General features: G+C 39.9%; 1 protein-coding gene across 1 annotated transcript; it reads left to right on the top strand.

Moving 5' to 3' along the window:
• The first annotated feature begins 9,835 nt into the window (after positions 1-9,835).
• LOC105922473 (ladderlectin) lies at positions 9,836-12,086 on the top strand. The gene is made up of 7 exons (XM_036129755.1): positions 9,836-9,875; positions 9,964-10,056; positions 10,140-10,169; positions 10,822-10,928; positions 11,018-11,152; positions 11,228-11,339; positions 11,635-12,086. Exons 2-7 carry the CDS (start codon positions 9,996-9,998, stop codon positions 11,736-11,738), a joined length of 549 nt encoding a protein of 182 aa, XP_035985648.1. The 5' UTR covers positions 9,836-9,875; positions 9,964-9,995; the 3' UTR covers positions 11,739-12,086.
• Positions 12,087-15,663: the final 3,577 nt, after the last annotated feature.

Raw genomic sequence — 15,663 nt, 5'->3', positions numbered from 1 at the left:
CTTCTGACTGAGCGCAGTCCATCGGAGACCGTGTAAAGCACATACCAGGATAGTATGCACAAGGAGTTTCCACTGAGCTAGTGCTTGCTTGCTGCCCCGAGCCAGCTTTGATCTGAAGCAACTCCTTCCAAACGGACCACCCAAAGTCTACCAAGCAAACTCAAAGACGCAGGTTTGGCAGATTTAAGCAGGGAAAGTTTGAAATGGTTTGTTTTTAATGTGTTTCACTGTTTTAATGTTTGACCGAGGTAAACCAACGTGGCGTTTACGTGGAGCTGAAACTCTTTGAACAGATCAGTCCTGTGTAACTGCTAAAACTTAAATATTTTCCAAAATTTTTCAAACCTGAGGGGAAGATTAGCAATAGATGTGTGATCAGTTTGTGTCTTGTTCAATACAAGTTTTTTGAAGTAAAGGCCAAAATAAAGCAACCCTAAAAGTGTGTTAATGAAATGAATCAAACTTTAATTGAGCAGCAAATAGTTAGCTTCAAACTTTTGGAGGTTAACATGTTTTGCATACTTGCGAAAAAATTCCTGAAATGTAAAAGTTTAAGCTTTTGCAAGAGCTTGATAAAAGTACTGAATATGTATAGTTAGATACCACATAATGAAGACCTTAGTAAGAATGATTTAGCAATTTGTAAAACCATTACAGGAGGAACAGACACAAAATGACGGTTCAGAATATTTTCTTAACGTTCCACCACAACTGGAAGAAGGTAACTTAAGGTGAACTAGAGAATTAAACCAAAGGTTACCTGGTATTTTTCAGTCAGCATCTGAGATTACAAAAACCAAGGTGCTATTTTTCCAAAAGATTCTGTTTCAGACAAGACTCCATTCAAACATCCAAAGTTTTACATTTTTTATGAAATATTTGTTTTTTTTAGTCCGTCTCATTAGCAACAATGCTATTATGGTTTTTCAACTTCAGACTGGAGTCCAGTGTTTCGCCACCTTTGTTCTGCTTTTCGACACTCCATTTTTTCACTACGGACATGTGGAGCCCTTATCCACGGGTGTAACAGTTCATGTGTTTGTCCTGAAGAATTCCAGTTCAACACTGCCATTTTGCTATGCACATTTAGCAAACAAACACAGCACTGTTTGTACTCAAACACATATAGAATGTTTATGCGAAGGAATATCTGTGCAGAGCAAAAATCTGTAGTATAACTTTAAAAAGTGACACCAATACAAAACAGAGAGAACCAGCAATCACTAAACTCGTCTATTTGGGAATTTTAAGAAGGTTTATCGTATGTCTAAAATGTGAAAAATGGTTGACTGAACTAAAGTTTCTATCAGCTTTCACACTTTTCATGATGAAAAGTGTTGTTCCCTGTTTCCCTGTTGCCATCAGACTGTTTAACTCTATACTGGACTCTGCACCACATTTGCATAATTTTTTTGGCACTAACAACGTTGCTAAACTTTTACTATCCATTTGAAAAGCAAATAACTCAACATTTACTGCATTTTTGCACATATTATTTTGCACTGCACCATACGTTTCCATACAAATGCCTTTTTGCACCATTATTGTTGCATATAAACAATAGCTGAACATTGTTCTGCACAATGTTTTGCACAGTTTTTCTCCTGCATTGTTACATTCTGATCACTGCTGCACTTTATATTGTAATGTTTCCTTATTCTACCTGCATTCTCATCACTCTGTCATAAACTGCATGCAACGAAATTTCGTTCCCTATGCACTCTGTACATATAAAATGACAATAAAGTTGTCTAAGTGATCAGTTATGGTGAGTCAACTTGGCCCTGAAGAAGCAAAACTTCCCCTAAACCTCCCCACTACCAGCACCATGTGTTACTGTCTATATGGTATAATGTATATGAAATACTTACTGGTTTTATGCAAAGTTTCTAATTTGCTTGTGTAACAACCAGAAGGAATATACATAACTCAGAGGGGCTTTGGACTGTTTAGGCTTAGAGTAAAGATGGGGAAGTCTCCAATGAAACATGCCAGTTTCTCATGTGAAGCCCACAGTTGAAAGCATATAACATAATTAATGAAAAAAGTCAAGAATAAATTTAGCCACCCAAATGGAATTGTCCTTTTTAGAAATCCACTTTCAATTCAATTCAATTTATATAAATAAATACACGATACGTCATTTCAAGGCACTTCCCAAAGTCAAATTCAATCAGATTATACAAAAAATTGGTAAAAAAATGTACATGCAGATTAATGTTTGAGAAATAAACCTTTTTATTAGTAATGCATGGGCAGTGATGTTTAGAATGGTCACTAGAATATAACCTGTGTAGGGATAATGATTAAATGGAAACTTTACCGTTACAACAGTATGTGAAAGTCAAAGGACAGAGAAGATAAATTGTGGAATTTGGCCACAAATCCAAGTTAAAGGAGCTGGAGGGGGGACACTGACCAGACCCCCCCAGAGCAGAAGTTGAACAAGGACTGTGGTTCAGTCACTGACAGCTCAGCCACAAGATTTATCTCAACATGCAGGAGCCCAAGAGAGCTAAGGAGCTAAACTCTGAGTGAGTCTCTGCAGTCCTCAGTGCAGTAAATCCTTGTTTCTACTTCCCAAAAGTACATGAACATCTAAACAAACGGATCAGTGACTTGGTAGCTAGCAAGACTAATTGGAGGGATGCAGAACAGCCTGGGAAAAACTTAAGGGAAGAACAAAGCAATGACAATGCCTAAACACATAAGAAACATAGAAGGTTATGGAGAAAAACACAAAGGAATACAAACCAAGGGCAAAAAAACCCTGGCTCACACGTAATAGTATCTAGTGTGCAAAAGAAAGTGGTTGTTACTTAAGGATTTAAATTTTCCTTCAATGTATTTTTAGAGGAAGAATTTTACATAAACGTTTATACAACATATGTCTTAAGGTTTTGAATAGTTTGAAAAGAGTAGAAAAAGTAATCTGTAACATTCTTGTTTCTCCCTTATGGCGTTTGCAGTGAACATCTGTTCCCATTCACAGCTCTGAAACAATCGTCTTCATTGCCAGCTGACCTTTTACTGGTGCATATAAATATTCTTTCCCACACATTAAGTTCCTCTTCTTGTAACATCATTGCCAACCCCTTCTTGCAACAATCTTCACAGCCATGACAGGCACAAAATATAAGGTTTGGATTTTGGTCTATGTTGGATTATGACACAAGTTCAGAACCAGATCTGATCAAGGAGTGTAATACTACAGAATTGCTTTGTGTCATTTCCTCATTTTGTGGATGATGGCATGTTTAGAAGCTCTATAAGTAGCCTGATGTATAGAAGTGCATCTGTAAGTACCTGGACCCAAGCACCTGCAGGTGTTTGTGAGAGTCCGCTTGTGTATGTCAGGTTTATCCATGAGAAAAATGCTCAATAGTGGTTGTAAGGAGCCAAAGACCCGCCTCCCAGAGCACTGAGGCAGACCCCAGGTGAACCAGAACTTAGATGCCAGAAGAGACCCCCAGAGCAAAGGTGCCAAAGAAGGGCCAATACAGAGAAACTGCCTCCCCCATCTCAGGGAAGAGGAGAGACGGGTCCCAGGAAACCCCACATCAGCCACAAGCCAAAGCCTCCGGGAGCTGTGGGTACAAGCCCATGGGCTCCGCCGGCAGCCAGCTACACCAGAGTGGATCCGATGCCCAGGGGCACCCCATCCCTGACCGAGCCACCAGGGGCCAGGCCCCGCCGAGCAGCTACTAGTAGTAAGCCGGGGCCCGCATAAGCAACCAGCCCCAGACACCAAGGACCACCAACGCACCAGCGGGCCAAGTTGCAAGCCAGCAGAGTGGAGCAGGACAGGAGGGCGATGGGCTCCACACTTTATTCACAATTGCATCCATTGGGCACTTTGCCACAAGGGAGATGCGTTTCTTTTGAATGTTATTGATTAAGTAATTGTCACTTAGCTCTTTGGCCTGACTTCTCCTCAGATGCTCTCTCATAATTGGGTCAAACTGAACCAGTAGATGAACTTGTCCAAGGAGATTCCCATTTCCAGTCTCAAACAGTCTGTCAGAGTGGCCATGAAATGCTAGATTGTGCTCTTCCAGATGGTCAACAATCGCAATTAGTCTTGTCAGAACTTCTTTCCAGTGATTTACCTCAAGAGAAAGAAGATTTTGGTTCACCTGATCTATAGGCATGTGTGTCTGAAGTTTCTGTGATAGATTGCCGCAAGCATCTACATGTGCAATGTGCTCAGCTGAAGCTGTAGCTTCTACTACACTACTATATTATACGTTTACATAGTTAAAAGGAGCAGAGACACATAAAAAGCACAGAAGCACACAATGATCCAGGAATCCCCCTAGGTTGTATGGTGATGGCAGATGACCTGCTTCCTCTGGATGATGTCACAGCTAACAGAATGCCAGACCAGGTGTACCTACTACGACAAGGAAAAAAACAGACAGAACATAAATTTAAAGGTTGAAATAACAACAAACAATGTAAATTGGAGAACAGAAGGAGAACTCAGCAGAGTGAGAAAAATAGAGCCCGATGTCCTCCACCAGGCTAAGCCTAACTATAGCATAATTATAGAGGTAGCTCAGGGTAACTTAAGCCACTCTGACTAGAAGCTTCGTCAAAAAGGAAAGTTTTAAGTCTAGTCTTAAAAGTAGACGGGGTGTCTGTCTCATGAACCAAAACTGGGAGTTGGTTCGACAGATAAACTCTGAAACCTGACTTCAACTCCTCAAACAGGTCAATGCTCTGAAACTGCTAACACTAACTTTTTCCAGCATTTTCTAAATACACAGATTTTCCACAGATCTGTAATGGGGTACCGCGCACGTGACGTCACCGTCTCAAGAGCAACGCAGACAGGTACAGAACGCCCGTAGCAGCCAGTTATTACACGCGCAACAGAACCAGCGATACGACCGACTTTGCAGCCATTAAACTTTCCCAAGACGCACGGTTTACTGGTCGCACTGTCGAAGAACACACCAACATTCAGCTCAAACGATGGCTTGAGTGTCGAGGGCTTTAAAAGACCGGAAAACGGGCCGAGTTGATCGAACGGTAAGCTTTGTTTTGTTTGTTCCTGCGCGGCGGTCATATCAGGTGTGGGGGATGTGCGGCGGTCATGCTGTAGTCGGACGTTTTTTTTGTAATCACCGTCCAGGGATTGGTATATGTTTAATGTTTGTCTCATTTGAAATGTTTTTGAGTAGGCTATCCTGGTAGCAGGGTATCATGTTGGCGCCTGCTACCATGATAGCCTATATGCTATCATGGTAGCAGGCGCTTCATTATTAACATGTCGGCCACCAAAATACTCTTACCTGTTCACTACTTGATGTCGCTGGAATTGGGTCAGGATGTTCTTCGGTTGGGCCATTTCCTCTGACAAAATGCTTGCTACATATGTAGGCCGAACGCACCGGTGTACCCTGCGCACACATTTCTCCTTGGCAGTCTTGAATTTCGGGAAAGTAATGAAGAAAACATCCTTCATATGCGGCCGATCAGCGTACCTCGAGTCGCTGTTGCACGTTTCATAGCAACAATGTTTAAAAACCATGGTCTTAGATTTGGAAAAACAAGCGTTTTAACGAGTAAAACCTAGGCTAACGCACGTCTCTTTTAAAGCAAAACAGCGGCGGGTTTCCGGAGTTTGCCCTACTGCGTACCACGTGATGTGACGTTATTGTGACGTTACGTTTCTAAAAATAGCTCGCTCGCGGTACCCCATTGGTGCGGGTCTTGTTCAAGAGGAGTTTTTTTTAAGTAAAGGCTTAAATTACATAACCCTAAAACTAGTGGTGTCTAACGATAAAATTTTTTAACCGCTAATAGGCGCGATCATCAGCTCAGTTCTCACCCTCATACAGGTGATCAAAACATCGTTCCTTTAAGCCAGGCCAATAACAGCCCTAACGACTCCTCGTTACAGAGGAGTGGACCAGTTTCGGTTCAATCTGCTAGCTTAATAGCTTTAACGACCGCCCATTACTAAGGGGTGGACCTGTTTCGGTTGAATTTGCATGTTGTCTAAGCCAGTACAAAGGCCTTTGTTTGGGCAGTAGTATAAAGCTTGTTACTCCACATTACTCCAGATTTGTTTAATTGAGAAAGCTTCCTGGAGAGGAAGAAAAACATCTTCAACTACGGAAAACAAGTCCAGTTGCTTTGTTTTTTACTTTTTTTTGGAATAACCGCGATTAATCGCATAATTTTAATTTCAATAGTTTAATAATAAACTATTGAAAAAATAATTTATTTCTGAAAGTGTAAAAGCCTGTTTGGGCATTTTAATATGCAATTTTGCAATAAATGACACTAATAAAAACATACTTGTAAATATATATATATATATATATATATATATATATATATATATATATATATATATATATATATACATATATATTATTTTCAAGCACTTTTCAGAATTGTAATGAAAACATCCTGGTGCCATAAAATGTTAACCTCTGGCCAATAATGGCTAAATCACTAATCATAATGCCCTGATGTTTACACAATGTGTAAACAAATGTGTAAATAAATAAATATTTCATGTCGAAATATTTTTTTGCCTCTTAAACAAAGATAGACACGGTATTAGGCATTTACATATAAAGTAATACTAATTCTACATTTTATTAAAGTCACAGGTTTTATTCATTTTTTCACTCTCTCACACATCTGAGCTGTCACACCAGCAACAATAATTGATTTGTATATTTTTGAATGCTGTTTATATCCACGTTCATACACACATTTTTTTAAAGCCTGGAAACAGTTCGGAAATTTCCAGGTCATTCCAGAGTCTTACACTTTGCTTGCAACAGGGACAGAAGCTTAATAGCTTTAATACCCTTGATACCGGTGATGTTTAGCACAGCTTCATGTGCTGACACTGTAACTCCAGGTACTTCGTTTGGCAATGTGATTCAGCCTTAGTTTGTCAAATACAGAGACAACTAATTAATAAGCATTAAAGTACGGTTTATGGGTTGGGTTTCTGCAATGTTATCAGCGTGTAAAAACTCATTTTCGGAACCAATCTCTGCTCAAAATGGTGATCTGCACCACGTGATCTACTCTTAGCAGTTATCATCGGTTATTGCAATCGCAAACTGCAGAAAATACAGGCAGAGTTGCTCTCTCTGCCTTTACTCACTGGGCTCCTATGTCAGGATGCGCTCCAGCGCGTTATGAGGTGTAGGGATATTTCAGCTGGTTATAGTCAGTGTGTCTGTAGTGCAAAGCAGATCTCTTTACTCCTGTTTATCATCACTTATTTTAGAGCCCAAATAAACAATTTCACTTTCAGAAAAAAGCCCAAGCAAACTGCAACCCGCAACTCATGAAATTTACAAGCGACTTTTGAAAAAAGAAGCCCAAAGTCGCATGAAATAAGCCTTGGCAACAGTGAGAGCGGTTCTGTTTTTTCTACAGTCTCTAGCATTCTTGGAACTACGGAAAGCGCATAGGGTAAAAACAACACAGTCTGGAGAGGGGAAAAAAGCATTAACGCAATTAACACTCGTCAAAAAAAAATTCGCCGTTATGGTCTAACAAAGTTGACAGCCCTACCTAGAACAGAATTATTCAAGTGAACCAATCTTTAAATTTGTAATGAAATACAGTTAGGTTCAAACTGGCTGTTTATTTTGCAGGTAAACATTTTTGAATGCTTGAAAAAAAATACTGAAAGTTCAAATATGAAGTTTTTGCATGATAAATGTATTAAATATGCACACTCAGATGCCACACAATGTAGACCTTAGTAAGGGTGATTTAGCGATTTGGAAAACCATCAGGTTAACAAACACAAAATGACAGTTCTGAATTAACATTTTCTCAACCTTACACCAAAACGGAAAGGGACCAACTGTAGATAAACATGTAGAGAATTTAACAAAAAGTTACCTAGTATTTTTCAGTCTGCATCCCATAATGCAAAACCCAAAGGGAAATTGTTCCAAATTATTCTGTTTCTGACAGGACACTTTTCAAAGATTAACAGAGATAGCTCAGAGTTATCTAAGCCAATTGAACTATAAGCTTTGTAAGAAAAGGAAAGTTTTAAGTCTAGTCTTAAAAGTAGACAGGGTGTCTGCCTCACGGACCAAAACTGGGAGTTAGTTCCACAGGAGAGGAGCCTGATAGCTAAAGGATCTGCCTCCCATTCTACTTTTAGAGACTCTTGGAACCACCAGCAGACCTGCAGTCATCCACAGATGAACTCTGAAACCTGACCCTTAACTTTTCAAACAGGTCAATGCTCTGTAACTGCTAACACTAACTTTATCCAGCATTTTCTAAATAGAAGGGGAATATTATCCAAAGATCTGTAATCAGTGTGGATCTTGTTCAAGAGTATTTTTTAGGCTTAAATAAAGTAACAATCTTTATTCAAATGAATAAACTTAAATTAAAAATGAAGTACAGTTAGCTTCAAATTGGCTGTTTTGTTTTGCAGATTAGAATTTTTATGAATTTCAAGACCTTGATAAATGTATTATATTTGCACACTTAGATACAGCACGTAGAGCTTAGTAAGGATGATTTAATGATTTAGAAAACCGTCAGAGGAAATTTATTTTCTTAACCTCTGTTATTTCTTAAGAGAATTTATCAAAAAGTTACCTTGTATTTTTCAGTTGCCATTTCCAGAAACCAAAACCCAAATGGGGAAGTATGCCAAATTATTTTGTTTCTGACAGGACACTATTCAAAATGAACATACCACTGAAAAGTTTTTTAAGTTTTTATTAAAGGCCTGTTTTTTCAGTCAATCATATCAGCAACAATAATATTATGTTTCTTTTCAACTCATGTACCAAGCAGAGGAAATATGATACATGAATCAGGGGGGCTTTGGACTGCTCAGGCTCAGAGTAAAGATGGGGAAAACTCCAATGAAAAAGAACAGTTTCTCATGTGAAGCCCACAGAGGAAGGCATATCAGCAAATTGCAATAAAATAACAAATTAAATGCAGCAAATAATAAATGTAGGCACTCAAAAGGATTTGTTCTTTTTGGAAATCCACATGCAGACCAATTTTGGGATATAAACAATTCTATTAGTAAATAACCAACAGAGGTGTTTAAAATGGTCACTAGAACATAACCTGTGTAGAGATCATGATTGATCCTTTTTTCTACTTACCAGAATTACTGAAAAATGTAAACAGCTGAGTGACTTGGTAGCAAGCAAGACTAAATGCAGGGATGCTGACCAGCCTGGGAAGAACCTAAGGAAAGAACAAAGTGATGACAATGCATACTAAACACAGAAGGAACATGGAAGGTTTTGGAAAAAAAGACAAAAGGAATACAAAGCAAACAAAAAACACTGGTGACCACGAGAAAATACCTGGTGTACACAATAATATTTTCTTTATTGTCTATTTAGAGGGAGAATTTTACAAAAACTTTTAAACAACATATTTGTCTCAAAGATTAAATAGTTTGAAAGGGAAAAACAAATAATCTGCAACATTCTTGTTTCTCCCTTATGGTGTTTACATTGTTCCTGAACATCTGTTCCCATCCACAGCTCTGAAACAATCGTCTTCAGTGGCAGCTGACCTTTTACTGGTGAAGATTACTCTTCTTTCCCACACATTAAGTTCCTCTTCTTATAACAGCATTGCTAAAACCCTTCTTGCAGCAACCTCCACAGCCATGAATGGCAGAAAAATATAATTTGTGGATTTTGGTCTATGTTGAATTATGAAACCAGTTCAGAACCAGATCTGATCAAGAAGTGAAATTCTGTAGAATTACTTTGTGTCATTTCCTCATTTTGTGGATGATGGCATGTTTAGAATCTCTATAAGTAGCCTGTGATTCCATAGTGAAGCAAGCTGTTGCTGGCTGATTCAGGAAACAGATCCTTCTGCATCAGGTTGGCTGATAACATTTCTGCTTATCCTTTTCAACATTATGAGATTGAATGTACTTAACATGTTTGCTTTATTTTGACTTGATTTCAGTTTTCAAATCTGCATCATCTCATCACCTCATCATGAAGCTGCTGGCTGTGTGTGTCCTGGTTTTCTCTGTGATGGCTCAGACCAGAGCTGACCGTGAGCATTTCTGAAGTATTCATCTCATGTAGCGAGACTAAGACACAAAGAATCTCACTAACTCCTGTTTATAATGTCCACAGCTGAACCAGATGATGGCTCCACTGATCCAGGTCAGTGGGTCTTTTTTCTCATTGTTTTATTTCCTCAGTGTCAGGTTTAGGAACCCTAACTAATCCATAATAAATATGACATTTATGTCTCATTGTAGAGTCAAAAATAAAAACATAATTTTTCTTCGGTTTATGCAGTAGACATATTAAAATGTATTCTCCGATTCTTGCAAACGACATGCAAACTACTGTGTCTCTGGGTTATTTTTTGTGATTGTGGGAGCAAACCTTTTACCCCTATTATAAGTTTCTAGTTAGCAGTCCGGAATATCACCATCAGCGGGCTCTTTGCTTTAATTGAGAGGCCATTTTTTTCTTTTCTTTTTTCTCAGGGAAAAAAAGAAGAAAAAAAGAAAAAAGGGAAAAATGAGAAAAAAGGAAAACAAGAGGGAAAAAAGGAAAATAAATTAATTAAAAAAATTTGAGAGACCATTTTTAGCAAATCAAGTTGTCTTATTATTGATAGTGACAAACTAGGAATTTAACTTTAAACATAAAGCTCATGCAATGCCACCATACTATATAAACTCTTTTTATACATTAGATTTTATTTTGTAACAGGATGTCATAACTTATCACAAAATAACGTCAATACAAGACTAATGGATCATAAATTGTCTTTAACTGAGACTCTCCATCTTTTTATCATCAGAAGAAGTTGACTTGGTCCAGAGATCTTCTTGTCCTCCCGGCTGGTCTCCAATCAACAATCGCTGCTTTCGCTATGTTTCCAAACCCATGACCTGGGCTAGAGCTGAGGTGATTTCTATCAACATTGTGCTTTCCTTTTTATTTCACTCTCTCCTGTTTCAAAGTAATTCTCCACATTATGCTATATTTGTCTGTAGAGACACTGTCTGTCCATGGGAGCAAACCTGGCATCAGTTCATGACACGAACGAGTACCATCAGGTTCAGTCTGTGATAAAAATGGCAACTTACAAGTCCGATGAAACATGGATTGGAGGCACTAACGCACAGGAGGTATTTGAACCAGTAAATTCAGTATATTGTGAAATGTTGGATGAAACATGTCATCTACTGAATTCTTTTATTCAGACGAGCATTTGGTTGTGGAGCGATGGAAGCCGTCTCCACTATACAAACTGGTGTCATGGAGAGCCTAATAATTATAAGGGCAGGCAGTACTGTTTGGTGATGAACTATTCAGGTAAAAACATCACACATGACTATTTTCTTTTCAGATGGTAAAATCTGAATTTTACCATCTGAAACCTACCATCTAAACCAGCCTCTCATAGATGAGAGGCTGGTTTAGTTTTTAGGTAAACTTTTTAGATACCACACACATAAATTTACTAAATTAAATTCTTGGGCTTGTATTGATTTTTTGGGGGGACATAAAATGTTTCAGTATATCAACCTTTCCCATAATTATGATAGTGTGTAGAACCCTTCAGGGTTTGGTTTCTGTGATGTTGACTGATTTGTTCTCTTGATCAAAGGTGAAAAGTGCTGGGATGACCAGGACTGCTCCACCCGTCTTCCTTCTGTCTGCGCCAAGGATGTCTTGGCAAAGACACCGGGCAACTGTGGCTTGCTGGGTTGAGTAGTCAACTGGCAATCAGAAGGTTGTGGTTTCGATTCCAATTTCCCCTAGCCACATGTTGATGTGCCCCTGGGCAAGGCACAAGATGCTTGAAACAGAATCCAGTGGAGAATTGGTGTTATAGGTTTCTGTTAACCTGGCTTTTTCCATCTTTATCGCTATCCTAAAAGCTCTTTCTGCTTCTTTGACTTAATATAATTTCTCTTTAATGGTACCCAGTGAATAAAGCAACAACTAAACTGCAGGTGCATTTCTTCTCTGTAATTAGAGCAGACAGGGTTATAAAATTGATCATTTTAGCTAAACATTCTTGTTTTCTTTGGCCTTGCAAAAATAAACATTTTAAGCATTAAAACATGCTTGTGGTTTACTCCTTGCTTATGATTTGTGAAATTTTACCTCTTGTTTTACTTCACTTGCACTTAAATCCACACACTTACAGGAAAGGTTTTTCACCTACACGGTTAATGCCACTGACTTGAGCCACATTTATCTATCTCGTTCCCTGAACAAAATAAAAATCACAATGTTCTTCTAATTCATCTTTTGAACTATTAGGAACCATCTAATCGTTTCAAAAACTTTTTCTAGAGTTAAGCTCTGTGGAAATAGTAGACAAGACACACCAATAGGGTCCACCTTATATCAAGTTAATTTATGGCCCTTATGAACTGTATATGACCTATTGATTTATGACACCTATCACCCCCCCCCTTCAAAAAAAATATGCTTTATGATTTCCGGACCCCCCCCCCTTCCTGACTTCCTCCCCATTTTATTACACCTGTGACCCCTATGTGACCCCCCACCCTCCTTGGCTCTCAGGGATTTACGTGTCCTCAGACTGCGATTGGGCCGGGGAGGCCTGATCTCCTTGGCCGCAGGGGAGCTCTGAGTCTTGGAAAAGTGCCGGGGAGGCAGGAAGATTCACCGCTTGTGAATCTTCATCCAGGGTCGCCGCCTGAGGTGGCGAGGTAGGAAGCTCAGAATTGTTACTCCTTAAAACAAAGATCTCTTGGTATAGGTTCACGCCTCCAGGGGGAGACCAGTTGATTGTTTGCGCCGATGATGATGAAGCGGATGAATCATTTGAAGGAGAGCTACCCCTCATGCAGAATGTCCGACTGCTGCCAGCGTTGTTCCTCATGGTGTCAGATGTAAGAAGTCCGGTCAGCGAAGTTGCACGGAGTCCCGATCGGTTGTTTTTATATACTGAGAAAGGCGTGGTTAATGTTGAAGGGGCGGTATTGGCAGTTGTGAGGGGCCGGTCTAAAAAGCGAGCGCTTTCTTGACCCCCAAAATGTCTTTCCAGATTCTGCAGTCGCGAAACAGCGTTGAAATCCGGTTTGCTATTCCAATCATCTTGTCACGCCAGGCATCAAAGGGGATGGTTAGCAATGTCCTGAAAATCACGCAGTCCGAATTATAATAGTCAAGCAGGAACATAACCGTCTGTGCTTTATCTTGATCCTTTCTGAGACTTGCACGGAAAAACCATTGACCGGTAATCCCCGTCTTCGACTGCCAAGTAGCTGAGAAGATCCTATTTTCTGAATCCTTGTCAATTTCATTCAGGTTGGTCAGCACTCGCTTGCAGCGTTTAGCGGCGGGTGAATCCTTGATTCCATCCTCGACTTGTTGATATGGCCGTTTGCTCCGTTTAACAGCGGGCAAATCCTTGATTCCGTCCTCGGCTTCTTGTCTCACTGAGGGCCCTGCTGGAATAGGTTCTTGGGGATTTAGTTGAATGAAGCTGGTTTCTCATCTCACAGAAGGGCCTGCTGCCGCATTCGCTTCTTCTGTAATACTGGCCAATACAAAGAAGGCGGTCCAAGGCTGTTTCCAGATGAGGTGCGAGCAGCACTGTACAGAGCATTTGTGTTCTTGGACCTTTTCAAATAAAAGCGCTACCACAGGTTGGCAGATGATGGGGACCAGGGCCTCATGCACAAAAGTGTGCACATCTTTCCTACTAAAAGTTGGTGGTAGGGGTAAATTTTGAAATCATGTGTACAAATATACAAATGTTAACACTTTTTTTCATACATCCAAATTTACATGGGATTGTACACAACTACAGATGCCACTTAGACTGCCCTGTCATATCCTTTAAATAAATATGCTAAGTAAATTTGGCAGGACATAGAATCTTATTTGGCGTATGTTCTTCCTGTGTAATATAATTTTTAAAATAGGAGTGTCTGAAGGTGGAAAATACCGTTAACAAGGCAGAGCACAAGCTGAATTCCGATCCTTGTCCAAAAAAATAAAAAAATAAATTAGCAATATAATACGTCACAAGTTGTTTTCTAGCAGAATGGACATACAGAGATATTTAATTTGACAGTTTCTGGGAGATCAAGAGAAGACTGGTGAGTGCAGCCCCCTCTGAAAATATTCTATTTGCAAATGGTTCAACAAAATTTTATTTTCTTAGTTTAAATAAAAAAAGAATGTAATCTTGCATTATGATTTTGTATTTTACTAAGAACTTACTGGAATTGATAAATTTATCAAACCACTTGAAATAACTTCAGGGGATAAAACAGATGCTAGTTGCACTAATTGTACTTTTTTGTTAGTTTGATCATGTATACTTTCTTTCAGCTAATTTACTTTTTATTATTTTTAACAAACCTTTTTACTTCAACTACTAGAATTTGCATTCTGGCAACTGATATAAATGTTTTAAGTGTACAACCACAATACTAATCATTTTGGAAGATGACAACGTCTAGGCAGCTTCATTTCAGTCTGCTTCAATCAAGAAACTCAGCAAAGAACAGCTTCGACATTAGTTGAAATGTTGAGGCCTCAAAATGAGCAGAAAGAAAGCAGTGTTAGTAGAATGGTAGGAGAAGCTGTACTCTCTGACAGTGTTGTAGTCAAGTCACTATGCCTCGAGTCCGAGTCCAGGTTCGAGTCTCCAGTGTTCAGGTCCGAGTCAAGTCCAAGTCATTAAAAAAAAATCCGAGTCGAGTCCAAGTCAAGTCCAGTGCTCATCCGAGTCAAGTCCGAGTCGAGTCACTATTGATCCAAGTTCGTTGTAGGAACATGCCGTGACGTGTGATGTATGACATGAAGCAGTAACATTCCATTGCACTAATAATGGCGTTTCGCGAGCGAGCTATTTTTAGAACGTGACGTCATATCACGTACAGGACAAATATGCGTTTTCCTCCACTCTTTCGCTGTAGTTACCCTTGGTTTTACTCGGTAAAACGACTGCTTTTTCCAAGTCTAAGACGTCTCCTAACCGTGGTTTTTAAACATTGTTATGGAACGTGCAACAGCGACTCGAGGTACGCTGATAGGCCGCATATGAAGGATGTTAAAGCCGCAAGCGGCGTCGATCGGCCCTCGCAGCCAAGCGCGCTCCTGCCTATTGGCCACCGCTGCGGTGCCGACCGGCCGGCGGGGTTCGCGCACCGCCGCGGCTCCGGCCCATGACTCACAGGGTGCAGATCGGTCGATGCAGGGAGGAGATACAGCCGTTAGATAATGATAATGCATTTGGCCACCGGACCGGACTAAATTGTTCGGCGGGCCGGACAATTTATACCGATTCCTGGACGGTGACTACAAACAGAAAAAAATGGCCGATGACGCCATGAACGCCAAGCAGGAGAAAAACATCGACTTACCTTTCTATCAACTCGGCCCGTTTTCCAGTCTTTCTAAGACCTCGACACTCAATCCATCGTTTGAGCTGAACGCTGGTATGTTGTTCCACAGTTCTACCAGTAAACTGGGCGCCTGGACATCCTCTTGTGAAAGTTTAACAGCGGAAAAGTCGGTCATATCGTTGTATCTGCTGCATGTGTAATGGCTGGTTGCTATGTGCGCTCTCACACTGTTTGCCCTACCTTAGCGGCAAGGGGCGTTGCTCATGAGATGGTGACGTCACGTGCGAGGTACGCCATTT

Source organism: Fundulus heteroclitus, unplaced genomic scaffold, assembly GCF_011125445.2.
Source record: "Fundulus heteroclitus isolate FHET01 unplaced genomic scaffold, MU-UCD_Fhet_4.1 scaffold_211, whole genome shotgun sequence".
Lineage (NCBI taxonomy): Eukaryota > Metazoa > Chordata > Actinopteri > Cyprinodontiformes > Fundulidae > Fundulus > Fundulus heteroclitus.
The sequence above is the reverse complement of the archived record's forward strand: the minus strand, read 5'-3'. Positions and strand labels throughout refer to the sequence as shown.